This window comes from Ursus maritimus, unplaced genomic scaffold (genome assembly GCF_017311325.1).
Source record: "Ursus maritimus isolate PB19 unplaced genomic scaffold, ASM1731132v1 scaffold_4, whole genome shotgun sequence".
Classification (NCBI taxonomy): Eukaryota; Metazoa; Chordata; class Mammalia; order Carnivora; family Ursidae; genus Ursus; species Ursus maritimus.
This window is the reverse complement of record NW_024426552.1, coordinates 69360971-69375096: the sequence shown is the minus strand read 5'-3', so window position 1 is coordinate 69375096 and position 14126 is coordinate 69360971. Positions and strand designations below refer to the sequence as shown.

General features: G+C 34.2%; 1 protein-coding gene across 8 annotated transcripts in view; it reads left to right on the top strand.

Moving 5' to 3' along the window:
• Window positions 1-14126, top strand: part of DLG1 (discs large MAGUK scaffold protein 1) — a 272209-nt gene that overhangs the window by 167135 nt on the left and 90948 nt on the right. For all 8 annotated transcript variants that reach the window (XM_040621402.1, XM_008708348.2, XM_008708351.2 and 5 more), the window contains 5 exons: window positions 918-968; window positions 3252-3376; window positions 5596-5765; window positions 7279-7415; window positions 11832-11976. In XM_040621402.1, the coding sequence (XP_040477336.1) occupies window positions 918-968; window positions 3252-3376; window positions 5596-5765; window positions 7279-7415; window positions 11832-11976 (628 nt within the window). The remainder of the gene's footprint in view (window positions 1-917; window positions 969-3251; window positions 3377-5595; window positions 5766-7278; window positions 7416-11831; window positions 11977-14126) is intronic.

Here is a 14126-nt window from a genome sequence, read left to right as displayed (position 1 = left end):
AAGATACGTAAAGGAAAAAGCAAGTCATTCAGAGTTGATGGTATGTAACACTCATGAAGAAGTGAGTTATGTATCTTAGGAATGAAGCTAAGTGATAGATTGGGGTCAGTTCGTACAGAGCCTTTATGAGAGTTTCTGAAAGGTTTGAAGCAAGTACATTATTAGATATAGGCTCCAGAAAGATCCATTGGTGTAAAACACATTAGAGTTATTTGGGCAGCACAGAGTACTAGTCCAAGAGTTGGATAGATTACATTGGCAGTAGTCCAGAGGAGATTAACAAAGGTTTGAATCAAGGTAATAGAGATGAGAATGAAGAGGTGATGGTTTTCAGAAAAATTGAAGTATTCAAATCAATAAGAATTGGCACCTGATTAGATGTGTGGATCAAGGCAGTGAAAAGAGTTGAAGTTCCATAATATTAAAAGCTGTACGGGGGCACCTGGGTGGGCTCATTCAGTTAAGCATCTGCCTTCAGCTCAGGTTATGATCCCAGGGTCCCGAGATTGAGTCTGTTGTCGTTGTCGTCCTCCTCCTCCTCCTTGGGCTTCCCTGGTCAGTTTGGGGGGTGGGGAGCTGCTTCTCCCTCTCCTTCTGACCCTCCCCACTGCTCATGTGTGCACGCTCTCTCCCCCTCTCTCAAATGAATAAACAAAAAAAAATTTTTTTCTTTAATAAAAAAAGCTGTATGTACCTTTTCTATATTTGAGAGTCATAATATCATGAATGTCAACTCAATCACATTTGTACTGTTCTATTCTTTGAAAATTTTACCTAAAATTATTAAAATGAAACCAAATTATTTTATTACTATCACATTTAACAGGTTTGCATTAATAAATCATACAAAAATTATGTTTTGACATTTCAAATTTTATACTTTAAATTTCTATGCTACTTCTTTTTTCCCCCATTAGGTTAACGGCACTGATGCAGATTATGAATATGAAGAAATCACACTTGAAAGGGTAAAAACTTAATTATCTTAAGTTTTTATGCATAAATCTGTTGCTTAAAGAATTCTTTAAATATACTGCTCTTTCATATAGAATTCAAGGGAAAAGATCTTTCAAAAACAGAACCATGTAATATTAGTTTCTTTTATAAGTATACGTATTATAAAACTACCCATGCTATTTTTAGAACATGTTGCTTTTCTTTAATAACTTTTTTTTGAAAAAGAAACTTTAAAGTAGTTTTAGATTTACAGAAAAGTTACACCAAAAGTTTACATTTATCCTGGCCTCAGTTAACATCTTACATTACTAGACTACATTTGTTTCAACTAAAGAACCAATACTGGCATATTATTATTAACTAAAGTCTATACTTTATCGGATTTCCTTAGTTCTTATGTTTTTCTCTTTCAGAATCCCTTCCAGAATACCACACTACACTTAGTTACCATGTCTCCTTACGCTCCTCTAGTCTAACAGTTTCTCAGATTTTTGTTTTTAAGTTTTATTTTTATTTTTCATATAAAGCATTATTAAAGTATTTCATATGCTAGTAATATGCTTATTGTTAACAGTTTTCTTTTTTAGCAAAATGGTAACTATAGTTCTAGTAGACAAGATCCTACTGAGAATTTATGGGAAAATTTCTGACTGGGAATCCCCCGTCAGAAAATAGTTTAAGTGTACGATTTAGATGTGTAAATTTCCTTGTAATATTTACCCCTTAAGAATATCTACATTCAAATGATGATGTATTTCAGTAATGCCACCTCCTCTGACAAGCATTTTTGAGAAATAAAGTGTTTCACAGAAGTAAATTTCCTAAGTAACTGTCTAAGACTGAAATCCTAGATAATTAGATTTGTCTATATGTGAAGCCAGAGTGGTCTCTAAGTGCAAATAGACCTGACAGGGTCTTTTACATGTATACCAGATCTTTACTGCCCACTACCTGAATTTGGGTTACTAAGATGGATGAATAACTCTCAGGTAAGCACAATATTAATGTAGCACACATATTTTAATGTGGTATTTTTTATTTAGGTTTTTTCCAGCAATATTGAGATATAATTGACATGTAATTCTAACTTTATCTTATTCATTTTGCATTCTTTCCCAGTGCCTTTTAAAGTTATTTAGTTAGGACTGGACATTGTTTTCTCACTTACTAAAAATCTTGAGTTCCAGGAATTGGAGAGATGTTGTTAAAGGATACAAACTTGCAACTAGAAGATGAATTAATTTCTGGAGATTTAATGCACAGCATAGTGATTATAGTCAACAAGACTATATTATTTACTTAAAAATTGCTAAGAGACTAGATCTTAAATGGTCTCACCACAGAAAGAAATGACAGTTATGTAACATGATAGAGATGTTAGCTAAAGCAGGATTATAATCATATTGCAATATATAAATATGTCAGATCAACACATTGTACACCTTAAATTTATACAATGTTATATGTAAATTATATCTCAATTTTTTAAAAAGCAAAGAAAAAGAATTTGAGTACCTTAGTGACTTGGTAACATCACACAACCATTGATACTATTAATCATATTCTAGTAACTCTTATTAATAAAAAAATTATTAAAATAGAATTTTAGGACCCATCATAGTAGATGGCATATTTAAGCTATTTAATATTAAGTTATCAGTTCAGATGTATCTGTTTGAGTTGCCTGAAGGCCACAGTTAGAACATTTTTGCAAAAATAAACAAATTTTTAATACCATTGCTTAGAACAATTGTCCAAGGATGATGACTTAACAGATATAATTTGGTCATTTTAAAGTCAGCTGGTGGCAAGATTAGTAAAAGAAAAGCACCATCCCCTACCCCGTTTCTAAAAAGGTGAAATAATGTTACTTTTACCTACTCAGAAATAATTGCAACAGGAAGATCACTTCACTTTTTTCTCTTAGGAGACATTTGCCTTACCAAACATGAGTGAGATACATTCTAAAAGAAAGAGACCTAACAGTGACACCTCTGCAGAGGGGTGACTGATCCAAGGGCAAATTGCACATACTTTAAAAGAAAGAACCATAATAGACTATACTTCAAAAGTACTTAGTACCTACTCAGAAGGAATGCCTTTGAATTCTTCATAGAGAAGAAAGAGCTTTCCTTATATTTCTTAATTCAGAATCTTCATATCCCCTACATATACACCTTTATGTATATGTTCCCTGTGATAGTACAGTTTCTAGGTTCTAAAATGACAGGAACCTATCAATAAAGGTAATTCTTACTCAGGCTCAATTTTTTTTTTTTTTCCTTTATCCCCAGGGAAATTCAGGGCTTGGTTTCAGCATTGCAGGAGGTACAGACAACCCACACATTGGAGATGACTCAAGTATTTTCATTACCAAAATTATTGCAGGGGGAGCAGCTGCCCAAGATGGAAGATTACGGTACATTTTGCATTTTATGTTATGATGCTGAATACACTTTGTATATTTTTCTTTAGGCAGATTGAACAAGGCATCAATACAAATAAACACTATCATAATAACCAACATAAGGCAGATGCTTAAATAACAAATGAATGAAATAATTGTGCTCTAAGCATTGTTTCCTCTTTTCATTTAGGAATTTAGTTTTATCTCAGATATTATAACATGTTGAATAATAAATTTGATCGATGGTTTTAAATGTGAGCAAATTTGGGGTGCCTCGGTGGCTTAGTTGTTAAGCATCTGCCTTCGGCTCAGGTCATGATCCCAGCGTCCTGGGATGGAGGCCCGCGTCAGGCTCCCTGCTCAGCAGGAAGCCTGCTTCTCCCTCTCCAGCTCCCCCTGCTTGTGTTCCCTCTCTTGCTGTTTCTCTCTGTCAAATAGATAAATCAAATATTTTTTTAAAAAATGTGAGCAAATTTATAGAAATCATAGAATTCCCTTTGTATTTTTAAATATATTCACAAAATGTTTTCCATTTATTTCCTGGGTAGGAAACATATATATAAACTTAGGTTACAAGAGATGGTATATATCTGAGTTTATATCCCATACCACCAAAAGTAAAAAGTAAAGTTTATGCAAACTCTTGTTTAAATTCAGTGTTGCACTGTAGAAGATATCTTTAGCATACTTTGTTGTTTCCTTGGGCCATAGATTATGGCACTTTTCCTGTTCCCTTGTTTGTTGGTTTTTAATTATTTATTTATATATATATATACTTATATACATATAAGTATACATATATAGTAACAGTCATAAGTTTTAGAACTAAGGATTTTTATATGGTCTGTTAAAAATAACATCTGGGGGCGCCTGGGTGGCTGTCGTTGAGCATCTGCCTTCGGCTCAGGGCGTGATCCCAGCATTCTGGGATCGAGCCCCGCATCAGGCTCCCTGCTCAGCGGGAAGCCTGCTTCTCCCTCTCCCGCTCCCCCTGCTTGTGTTCCCTCTCTCGCTGCCTCTCTCTCTGTCAAATAACTAACTAAAATCTTTAAAAATAATAATAATAACATCTGATTTTAAGGCTGTTGTTACCTTCTGCAGCTCTTCAGTTTCTAAACTTCTCACTGGATATGATAGGTGATAGATTAATTAAATCAGTTGGGTAAAAATTAATAATTTGACCATTCATGTAAATGCATACATTTACTTCCCGATTCTGTTACTGACTTTTTATTTGTGCTTATGTGAAAATTAATGTGTCCCATTTATTTCACTGAAGAACACACCTTTAATACTTACTCTAATATACCACTGTCTTTGCATACAGAGTTTTTTTCCTCTTAAAGCTAATTACAGAGAAGCTTATCAGGATGAATTTTAGTATTTTAATCATCTTTTGTTCTCCTTTCCTGCCCAATTTCAGATGATTTTCCCCCCCAATGGAATGCTGTGCAATTTAAGCTGAGGCCAGAGCTGTGGGGGAAAATTAGAACTAGAACAAATCAAACTTTAAAAAAAATATATTATTGTGTCAAATTAAATTATTTACATGAGAAACCTTTTAATTAAATGATATAATCTTTAGCTTCATATAAATTCGAAGAAATAACTTTATTTTTTTTAATGTATCTAGTTTGAAAAAGCAAGTCAAAAAATTATTTTTGGATATATCAGTAATTATCCTAGTTTTGCCACCGCTGTCTCTGTAACCTTAAACTATAATTTTTTTAGTCTGAACCTCCATTTTCTTTGAGTCACAGCTCCGTCCGTCAGTCATTATTTGAACTCTTTTTGCCTCAATTTCTCCATTTGTGAATATATATATATATCCACCTTACAGGTTGTTGTAAGGGTTAAAACACTAAAAGAAGTACCTGGCATGTGGTTATTGCTAAATAAATACTAAAATGCTGAATAAATAAAACAGTGTCTTAATGCTTACACATAATAAGCATACAAGAAACATGCAAATTGTAGCTGTCTTTATTATTTAATATTTTTATGTGATAATCTGTTATTTGCACTGTTTCTTTTGCTGTCCCTTGGAAAATATTTGTATTTATTTATATGAGTATTTGATGTGGTAGAATTTAACATGAAGTTTCTTCATGTATATTTTCTTTAGTAAATAATTCTCTTTACCTTAAAAATGAAAATGACAAATTGTCAAAGTGAAAATTTGCCATTTTGATATTTAACTTTTATTTTTAATATTTTGGGTTTTTTCTCAGGGTCAATGACTGTATATTGCGAGTAAATGAAGTAGATGTTCGTGATGTGACACATAGCAAAGCAGTTGAAGCATTGAAAGAAGCAGGGTCTATCGTACGCTTGTACGTAAAAAGACGGAAACCGGTATCAGAAAAAATAATGGAAATAAAGCTCATTAAAGGTCCTAAAGGTATGGGGTTTCCTGGGTAGCTCAGTTGGTTAAGTCTGCCTTGGGCTCAGGTCATGACCCTGAGTCCTAGGATTGAGCCCCACATCGGGGTCCCTGTCAGCAGAGAGTCTACTTCTCCTGTGCCCTTCACCCCACTCATGTGCTCTCTCTCTGTCAAATAAATAAATAAAAGCTTAAAAAAGGTCCTAAAGATATGAAATAATCAAACTAAGACAAATTATTAAGTAAGAAATTACTGAGATAAATGTAGCTATCAACTTGTTTATTACACACATTCTAAGATTAACCGTACTGGTAACCTACAGAACGTGTGTGAATTTTTAGAATTTCTCTATTATAATTTCTGCTGATTTTTGTAAGTAGTTTCTGCTTAAGCACTTCTAAGTCATGTCTAGTGTTGCTATTAACTTGTAATCATCGATCTACAAAGTACATTTAAATGCAGATACACAGGCTAAGTTAAAAAAGGAAAATATTTATGAGTGTGTCATTAGTAGTTACATCTGCAATGAGGACAGTTAATATTTGATTTCTGAATTTTGAAAACATTGATGGGATTGAGGATAAATGGAAATATTGATTCTAATTTGTAGCTTCATGGAAGAAGTAGTAGTCCAACAAATGAAAAAAGGAGTAGAGAGCTACAAATTTGTCTAGTTTTGAAGCTATGGGATTTATGAATTACAGAAATTCTTTATTTAAAAAATTCATAGAAGGGCGTGTGGGTGGTACAGTCAGTTAAGCATCCAGCTCTTGGTTTCAGCTCAGGTCCTGATCTCAGGATTGTGAGATATCCTGCCCATGCTGGGCTCTGGGCTCAGGGCAGAGTCTACTTAAAACTCTCTCTCACTCTCCCTCTGCCCCTCTCCACCTCTACCACCCCGTCCTCCTACAATCGAGCTTTCTCTGTCTAAAATAAATAAATCTTTAAAAAAAATAAAAGTAATTCATAGAACATTGGGAAAAGAACAAAATTATCCACATTTCTGAAGCCTATTAGTTCTGCCCACTACCAAAATTTTATTATTTTTCTCAATTGTTTTAATCTTGTGAAGGTATTAGAAGTGTTAGAAGCGCAATCATGATGGCAACAAAAGTGAAACATAATTTTGTAATGCCTCTTTGAAACAAACAAATGGGTTTACAAAAAGACTTTAAGAAGTAACCTGGGGGCGGGGAAGGAGCTTATTTGTAACTATAGGAACACCTATATATATAATTGTCTACCAGCTAGAAGGCAAATACGTAAGACTTAAAAAGTAGGCAAATAGAGACACCTGGGTGGCTCAGTCACTTGAGCATCCAACTCTTGATCTCAGATCAGATCTTGATCTCAGGGTTGTGAGTTTGAGCCCCCTTATATTAAAAAAAAAAAAAAAAGGCAAGTAGGTTCTTTTGTGTTTTAAAAAAGACATGAATGTGATGAGACAATTACCTTCTAGTTTTCAACCATTTCTTTGGACTTAAATTTACGTTAAATGATGAAATTTCAAAACTAGTGTTTTCCAAACAGGTCTTGGGTTCAGCATTGCTGGAGGTGTTGGAAATCAACATATTCCTGGGGATAATAGCATCTATGTAACCAAAATAATTGAAGGAGGTGCAGCACATAAAGACGGTAAACTTCAGATTGGAGATAAACTTTTAGCAGTGAGTATAAGAAATCTGTTCTTTTAAAAATCATTTTGATGTCTTCTCCCTTTTTTTTAAAGCAAATTTCTACTTCCCAAAAATGTTTAAACAATATTTAAATGAGTGAATACTAATCTTGCTTTAATCAAAACCTGAAAAATGATTCTTGGTATTATCTTATTAGCCCTTTTTTTCCCCCTCTACTAGCTTCCCTCTCTTTTTCTTTTTTTCTCCTTTTCTTTTTTGTGTTGAAGGGTTAGGGAGAGTTGGATACACAGAAATGTTTAAACAGTATCAGCTTTGACTTTCTTTTCCCTTTATTTTTTAAGTTAATTATAGTATAATGAAAACTGTTAACGTCATTACCCAACCCAAAACTAGAATATCAACAATTTGTGTTTTTTATTCGTTTGCTTTTTAAAAATTGTGTAATCATGTACATATGCCTAAATATTTTAATATTAATTTGTCCTGAAAATTTTTAAAGGCTGTTGTGCTGAATGTAGTCTTTTAATACTTTCTTTTTATTCATCCATATTGTTGCCTAGAGCTAAAATATATTCATTTCACCTCTACATAATATGCTGTTCTGTACTATACTGCAGTTTATTTGTCCAGTCTTCATCAATAACTGTCCTAGTCTATGTTCCCTGGAAAAAATACCTGAAGAAAAGCTACTGTGCTAAGGTTTTATTGGGAGGTGTAATATCAGAAGCTTAGAGTGAGTGAAAATGAAAAGTGAGGCAGAGAATAAGGGAAAGTCAACACAAGCTATTATGTTTCTGAGCTGGCCATAATTTCATAAGAAAATACCGCTAATTTCCTGTCATATAGGATAGTCTTCCAGGCAAGTGATGTGACATTATTAAACTTTAGATCCAACCATCCAAGGAAAAGAAAGGATTTATCTCACTGTCTCTTTGGTAGAGTCTACCCCATGGAGCTAACTGTTCCAAATTTCTGGACTGTTACTCAGCTCCTCTGGGCAAATGCTAGGGAAGCCAGCTCCCATACTCCTTGGCGTAGCACTTCCTCTGAACTCAGAAGTGGTAGAAAGAACCAGAGCCTCAGTGATCTACACAGATCAGACACAGGCTTTTGACATGTTACAGCTCTCACTCTATGGAGTAACACATCAGCCATGCCCGAGCACAGCCCTTACCCTAGAAGAGATTGAAAGAGCTGATAACGGCTGGAGACAGGGTGAGAGAAGCAGTAGCCAGGACTCTCCAGTAAGCACACAGCCAAAGCCTAGTAGACAGGTAGGCTCCAGCAAATCTGAAAAGGCACGTAAACTAGGTCTGATATAGTGGGGTGTTGGGTTATTTCCTCTTTTTTTTTTTTTTTTTTTTCAGTAGTATGAATAACTCTGCCAGAGAGAGCTGCTGCGTATTCTGGTGAACATGTACATACAAGCGTTTCATTTAAGTATTTATCCTAAGCAGTGGTCATGGAATATCCTCTTAGTAACATTATAGCAAAAACATATTGTTTTCTAAACCAGTTATAAAAATGTACACTTCTATCAGCAAAATATAAATGATTTCTTTGTTGTACATGCTGGCCAGTACTGCTTATTGCTGCAGCAAGGAGATAGACTGTTTTCGAGTTAATAATGGGGAAGAGGAAAGAGCTGACTTGGAATGCTTTTCTGCACACACACACTGGTTGAAAACAGCCTTCTTTCTCCACTGAGTTTCTCATTTGTACTTTTTAATTTCTTAGATACTGTGTTTTCTTTTATGGTTTTTCCAGAATCAGTTTTAGTGGTTGGGAAGCCAGCAATGTCTGCTGATTGACCATTTAGTAAGGCTTTGGTTGCCATAATTCCACTGAAATTATCGAATTTTTAGTTCTCATTTTAATTGACTTATCAGGCATTCAACACAGTTTCCTCCTTCAGACGCTTTTTCCATTTTGCTTAATAGTTACCCTCTTTCTTGGTATTCCTCGTATCTCACTAGTCTTTCCTTCTCATTCTCCCTTTTGGTGCATCTTCTCCCTAATCTCTAAACATTGAGGTGAGACAGGACTTGGTCCTTGTACATTTTTTCTTCTTTTTGATAGGTGGTCAAATAATGTACTGTCTCATTGCACATGATAGGCATAAGTATTGTTTTCTGACTTCAGTTTTACTTTTACACACATACACATATATTTTGTGCTTGGCTGAAATATAAAAATTTTTCAGAGTGGTTCTTGGTAAAACAGTTGAAAAGCCCTAGGAGATTTCATCTAGTCTCCTTTCATATGCCTCAAGAGTCATGTCAAATTTAATATATCTAAAAATGAACTTCTGAGTTTCATCCTACGCCCCACCCACCACCCTCAAATCCTATTCCTTGCACAGTCTTCACATCTCATGAAATGAGAACTTCATCCTTCTATTTGCCCAGGTCTAAAACTTCAGGATCATTCTCCTTCATACTCCTTATTGAATCCCTTAGCAAATCTTGTCAGCTCTTTTATCTGTTACTAATGCTGCTTAAGAAAACACAAGAATTAGTGGCTAAAACAACAACAATATTTATTTATACTTCTGTAATTTGGGTAGGATTTAGCCAGGACAGTCTGTCTGTTCTGCATAATGTCACCTGGTAGCTGAGCTAGAGCCAGGAATCGACTTCCAAGTTCACTCATAACTTTGCACACAAGTTGGGTTGGCTGTCAAGTGAGAGCTCAGCTGGAGCTGTAAGCCAGTTGTCTCCCCACATGACTATGTTAGGCTTCTCACAGGATGGTGACCAGGTTACAAGAGGGACATGCCAGAAACACAGGCTCCACTGTGTGGCATTTATCAGTCCTCTCTTTGCATCATAATTATTAATGCATCATTGACTAAAGCAAGTTACGTAGCCAAGCAAGGTTCACTGTAGGAAGGGATTTTTACAGGGGTGTGAATACCAAGATGCACGGCTCACTGCAGGCCACCAAAGGAACAGTATACCACAGCTGTGTACTTCAAAATGCAGGCAGTCCTTCACTGTACCTCGTAGTGTGGGACCATAAAAATGACCATGTGGCTGAAACCCTGCAAAGCAGTATTAATAATTGGTGGTGCAAGTTAATGATTGTGACCTTTAAAAATTTCTGTCAGAACATGAAAAACTCTCTGTCAATTATACAGGTACAAATTAGGGAAATGAAAAATATACTAAAATGAGTATTTGTTTAGTACATTGTAATTTTAAAACATTAGGAACATTTTTGGTGTTTTATGTCTTTGCAAAAAAAAAAAAATTACCAAAAAGAAGAGCAAAGTTAACCTAAAGCTAGCAGAAGGAAGCAAATAATTAAGATTAGAGCAGAAGTTAATGAAATAGGTAATAGGAAAACCAGAGAGAAGATAAACCAATACTTGGTACTTTGGAAAGGTGGACAAAATTGACAAACCTTAGCTAGACTGATCAAGAAACAAAGAAGACTCAAATTTTTAAAAGTAGGAATTAAAGAGGGGACATAAGGAAATACTTTTATTTATGAACAGTTATATGCCAACATATTAGATAATTTAGATGAAATGAACAAATGTCTGGAAAGCCACCACTACCACTTTTATTCAGACTGTACTGAAGAGTGTAGCCAGGAAACTAAAAAGACATTCAGATTGGGAAGGAAAAAGTAAAAATTGGTAGATTACATCTACAAATACAGTTTTACTTGTATAAAGAAAATCCTAAGGAACTTACTGATGGAACTAGTAAGTTTAGCAATGTCATAGGATATATATCACTACCTAAAAATCAATTCTGTTTCTATAACAGGAGATAGATGAACGGCTAATAAATAACTGAAAAAAGTCTCAACTATTAAATAGTGAAAGTAAAAACTTAAATAGTAATGTATAAATTGAAACATGCTTTTTTATAAATTGATACTGTTCCATGTTGGAAAAGGCCTGAGTAGATGGGATGACACACTCATATTCTATGGTAGTGAGTATAAGTTTACTGAAGTCATTTATTTAGAACAGTTTAAATATCTGTTAATATTGAAATGGCTTAATAAATTATGATATAACCACACAATGGTGTACTGTGCAACAGTTTTTTAATTCTATGTGTCCCAACATGGAAAGATCTCTTAGATACCTTATATTAAAAATCCAATTGCAGAATAAAAACTTAAAATAGTCTCATTTTCTTTAAAAAAATCTAAAATATACTTACATATATTCATAAATACCTAAGAGTAGAAGGACTAGGCTTGGGGATTGGGAGGAATAGGCACTGGAATTAAGATTGGCTATTCCATTAACACACATAAACAGCTTCCTGATGTGATAGACAGTAAAATTGGGGTTTTCTTTTCATATACCTTTATATTCCTTAAATCACTTCTGCTTTTTCCCTGTGTTTTGGTATAATTGTTTATAACCAAAAAAGCAGAAAGGTAATGAAAATGTCCTAAATGTCTTTTGGGATTTTCTTTTAGGTCAATAGTGTGTGTTTGGAAGAAGTTACTCATGAAGAAGCAGTAACTGCCTTAAAGAACACGTCTGATTTTGTTTATTTGAAAGTGGCAAAACCCACAAGTATGTATATGAATGATGGCTATGTACCACCTGATATCACCAACTGTAAGTCTGTTTGCTTAAATCTATCTTATTTCCCTATTTTTAAATATTTTAAAAACTATATTAAGCATTTTAACCTAATAGTTTTTAAAAACCAAATTTAAATCAGAATCTTGATAGTAAGAAGTGATGTGTCCTTTTTCAAAGTTTTACATAGATAACAGTCACCAAAGGTATTTGCAAGTAATGCACATTCTTGTTTTGTTCTAATAGTTTTGGGATGTAGCACAGAAATTTACTTTAACAAGCAGTTCTTTAAAACCATGGTAATCTTGAGGTTTCTGATGCTGCTAGTTCATGGACTACACTTTAAGAAATACTAATATTAAATATTTCTAAAATTTGGGCTTTTCTATGCTCTGTTATGTGAGCACAGATATTATTTTTGTACAAGCTCCTAGTGTATTACCTAACTGTATTTGTATACAGTACGATTGTGTTGCCTAGAAATGAACTGTTACAAAAAGTACTAATGTAATTTTAAGTTTCCTGTTGGATTTTCAGTTTCTTTTTTAATGTACAAGCTGGGATAAGATTTAAATAATGTGTTTGTGTTTGTTGACAAATTGAAGTTTTATTTCTTTGGTGCACTGAGTTGATATTAGAAGCACCTGTGCATACCAAAGATCTTATATGTACTCTCTGTAGTCTGCTTTTCCAGGTCTTCCTCATTTAAATTGTAGAGTTTTAGAGATATTTGTGGTTTTATAAATGGCAAGGTTCCAGTTTTAAAACTTCAGAGTTCATTACTGTCATTAATCATTATAAGTTAAATATAAATTATATTTTGAAATGAATATACTATTGTCCAGTGATAAATCTTCATTATCTGCCCATTGCTTTATTAATTACTCAAGTATAACCGAAATTTTTAAAATAGCATTCAGTCTCTTTAATGGAGAGGGATGATGTCTTTTTTTTTTTAATACTTCATTTGTGTCAGAACAGAACTTTGCTACTTGTTTAAAATTCTCACATACAGTTGGTCTTACACATGAACTTTCTATAAGGGCTTTATGTATTTTTATTTGTGATTAGACATGCAAATTCACTAATAAGCTATTTTATGCACCAGTGTAAATACCAGTCTTATTTATTTATTATGCTGCTTTATCTGTTCGAGACAACGATGCATGTTTGTAACAGTTGTTCCATGAACTGAGAATTGATGTCCTGATTATGACCAAATATACAAACAGCCAGGGTGCTTCTTATATGTTGAACTGAAAAAAAAGTTGTCATTTTTTAATTGAATTATCCCTTTTATACATACTAATATGACATATGAAAAATGGAAGAGCTAGTCCTAAAGAGTAATAATTAAATAATGATTTATTGTTTTCCTTATAGGCATAGATATAATCTTCCTTTTTTTCATCTGTTGAACTAATAGAACACTGTGAAAAAGTTGTCCCTTGCTAGTTCAGCTCTTTCATAAGGTTCTATTTCCATTCCCCTCTTTTCTTAGGCGACTACAATTACAAATTTTGTTATATACGTCAGCCCACGTTCATACAACATAGGCTGTTCATATGTCATTTATCTGTATGTTTTTTAAAAAAGCGTTTGTGATTCAGGCCACCTAGGTGGCTCAGTTGATTAAACATCCAATCTTGGATGCTCAGGTCATGATCTCAGGGTCTTGAAATCCAGCCCTGCATCAGACTCAACGCTCAGGGCAGAATCTGCTTGAGATCCTCTCCCCTTCCCCACACGCACACGCTTTCTCTCTCTCTCTCTCTCTCTAATATAAATAAATAAATAAATAAAATCTTTCTTTCAAACAGGGATTTGTAATTAAAAACTTTTTACAGGAGTGCCTGGGTGGCTCAGTCAGTTAAGCGTCTGTCTTCTGCTCAGGTCATGATCCCAGGGTCCTGGGATCCAGCCCAGCATTCAGCTCTCTGCTCAGCGGGGAGCCTGCTTCTCCCTCTCCCTCTGCCTGCTGCTATGTCTACTTGTGATCTCTCTCTGTCAAGTAAATAAAATCTTTAAAATAATAAAGAAATAAAAATAATTAAAAACGTTTTACAGAAATTATTTTTACCTATCACCTTTTCTGAAGCCCTTGCCATCAGACTCTCCAGCTTACTACCTATCCCTTATGTTGTCATTTAGTGTCCTCCTCATCAGTCTGGCTTTAATCGCTGAAG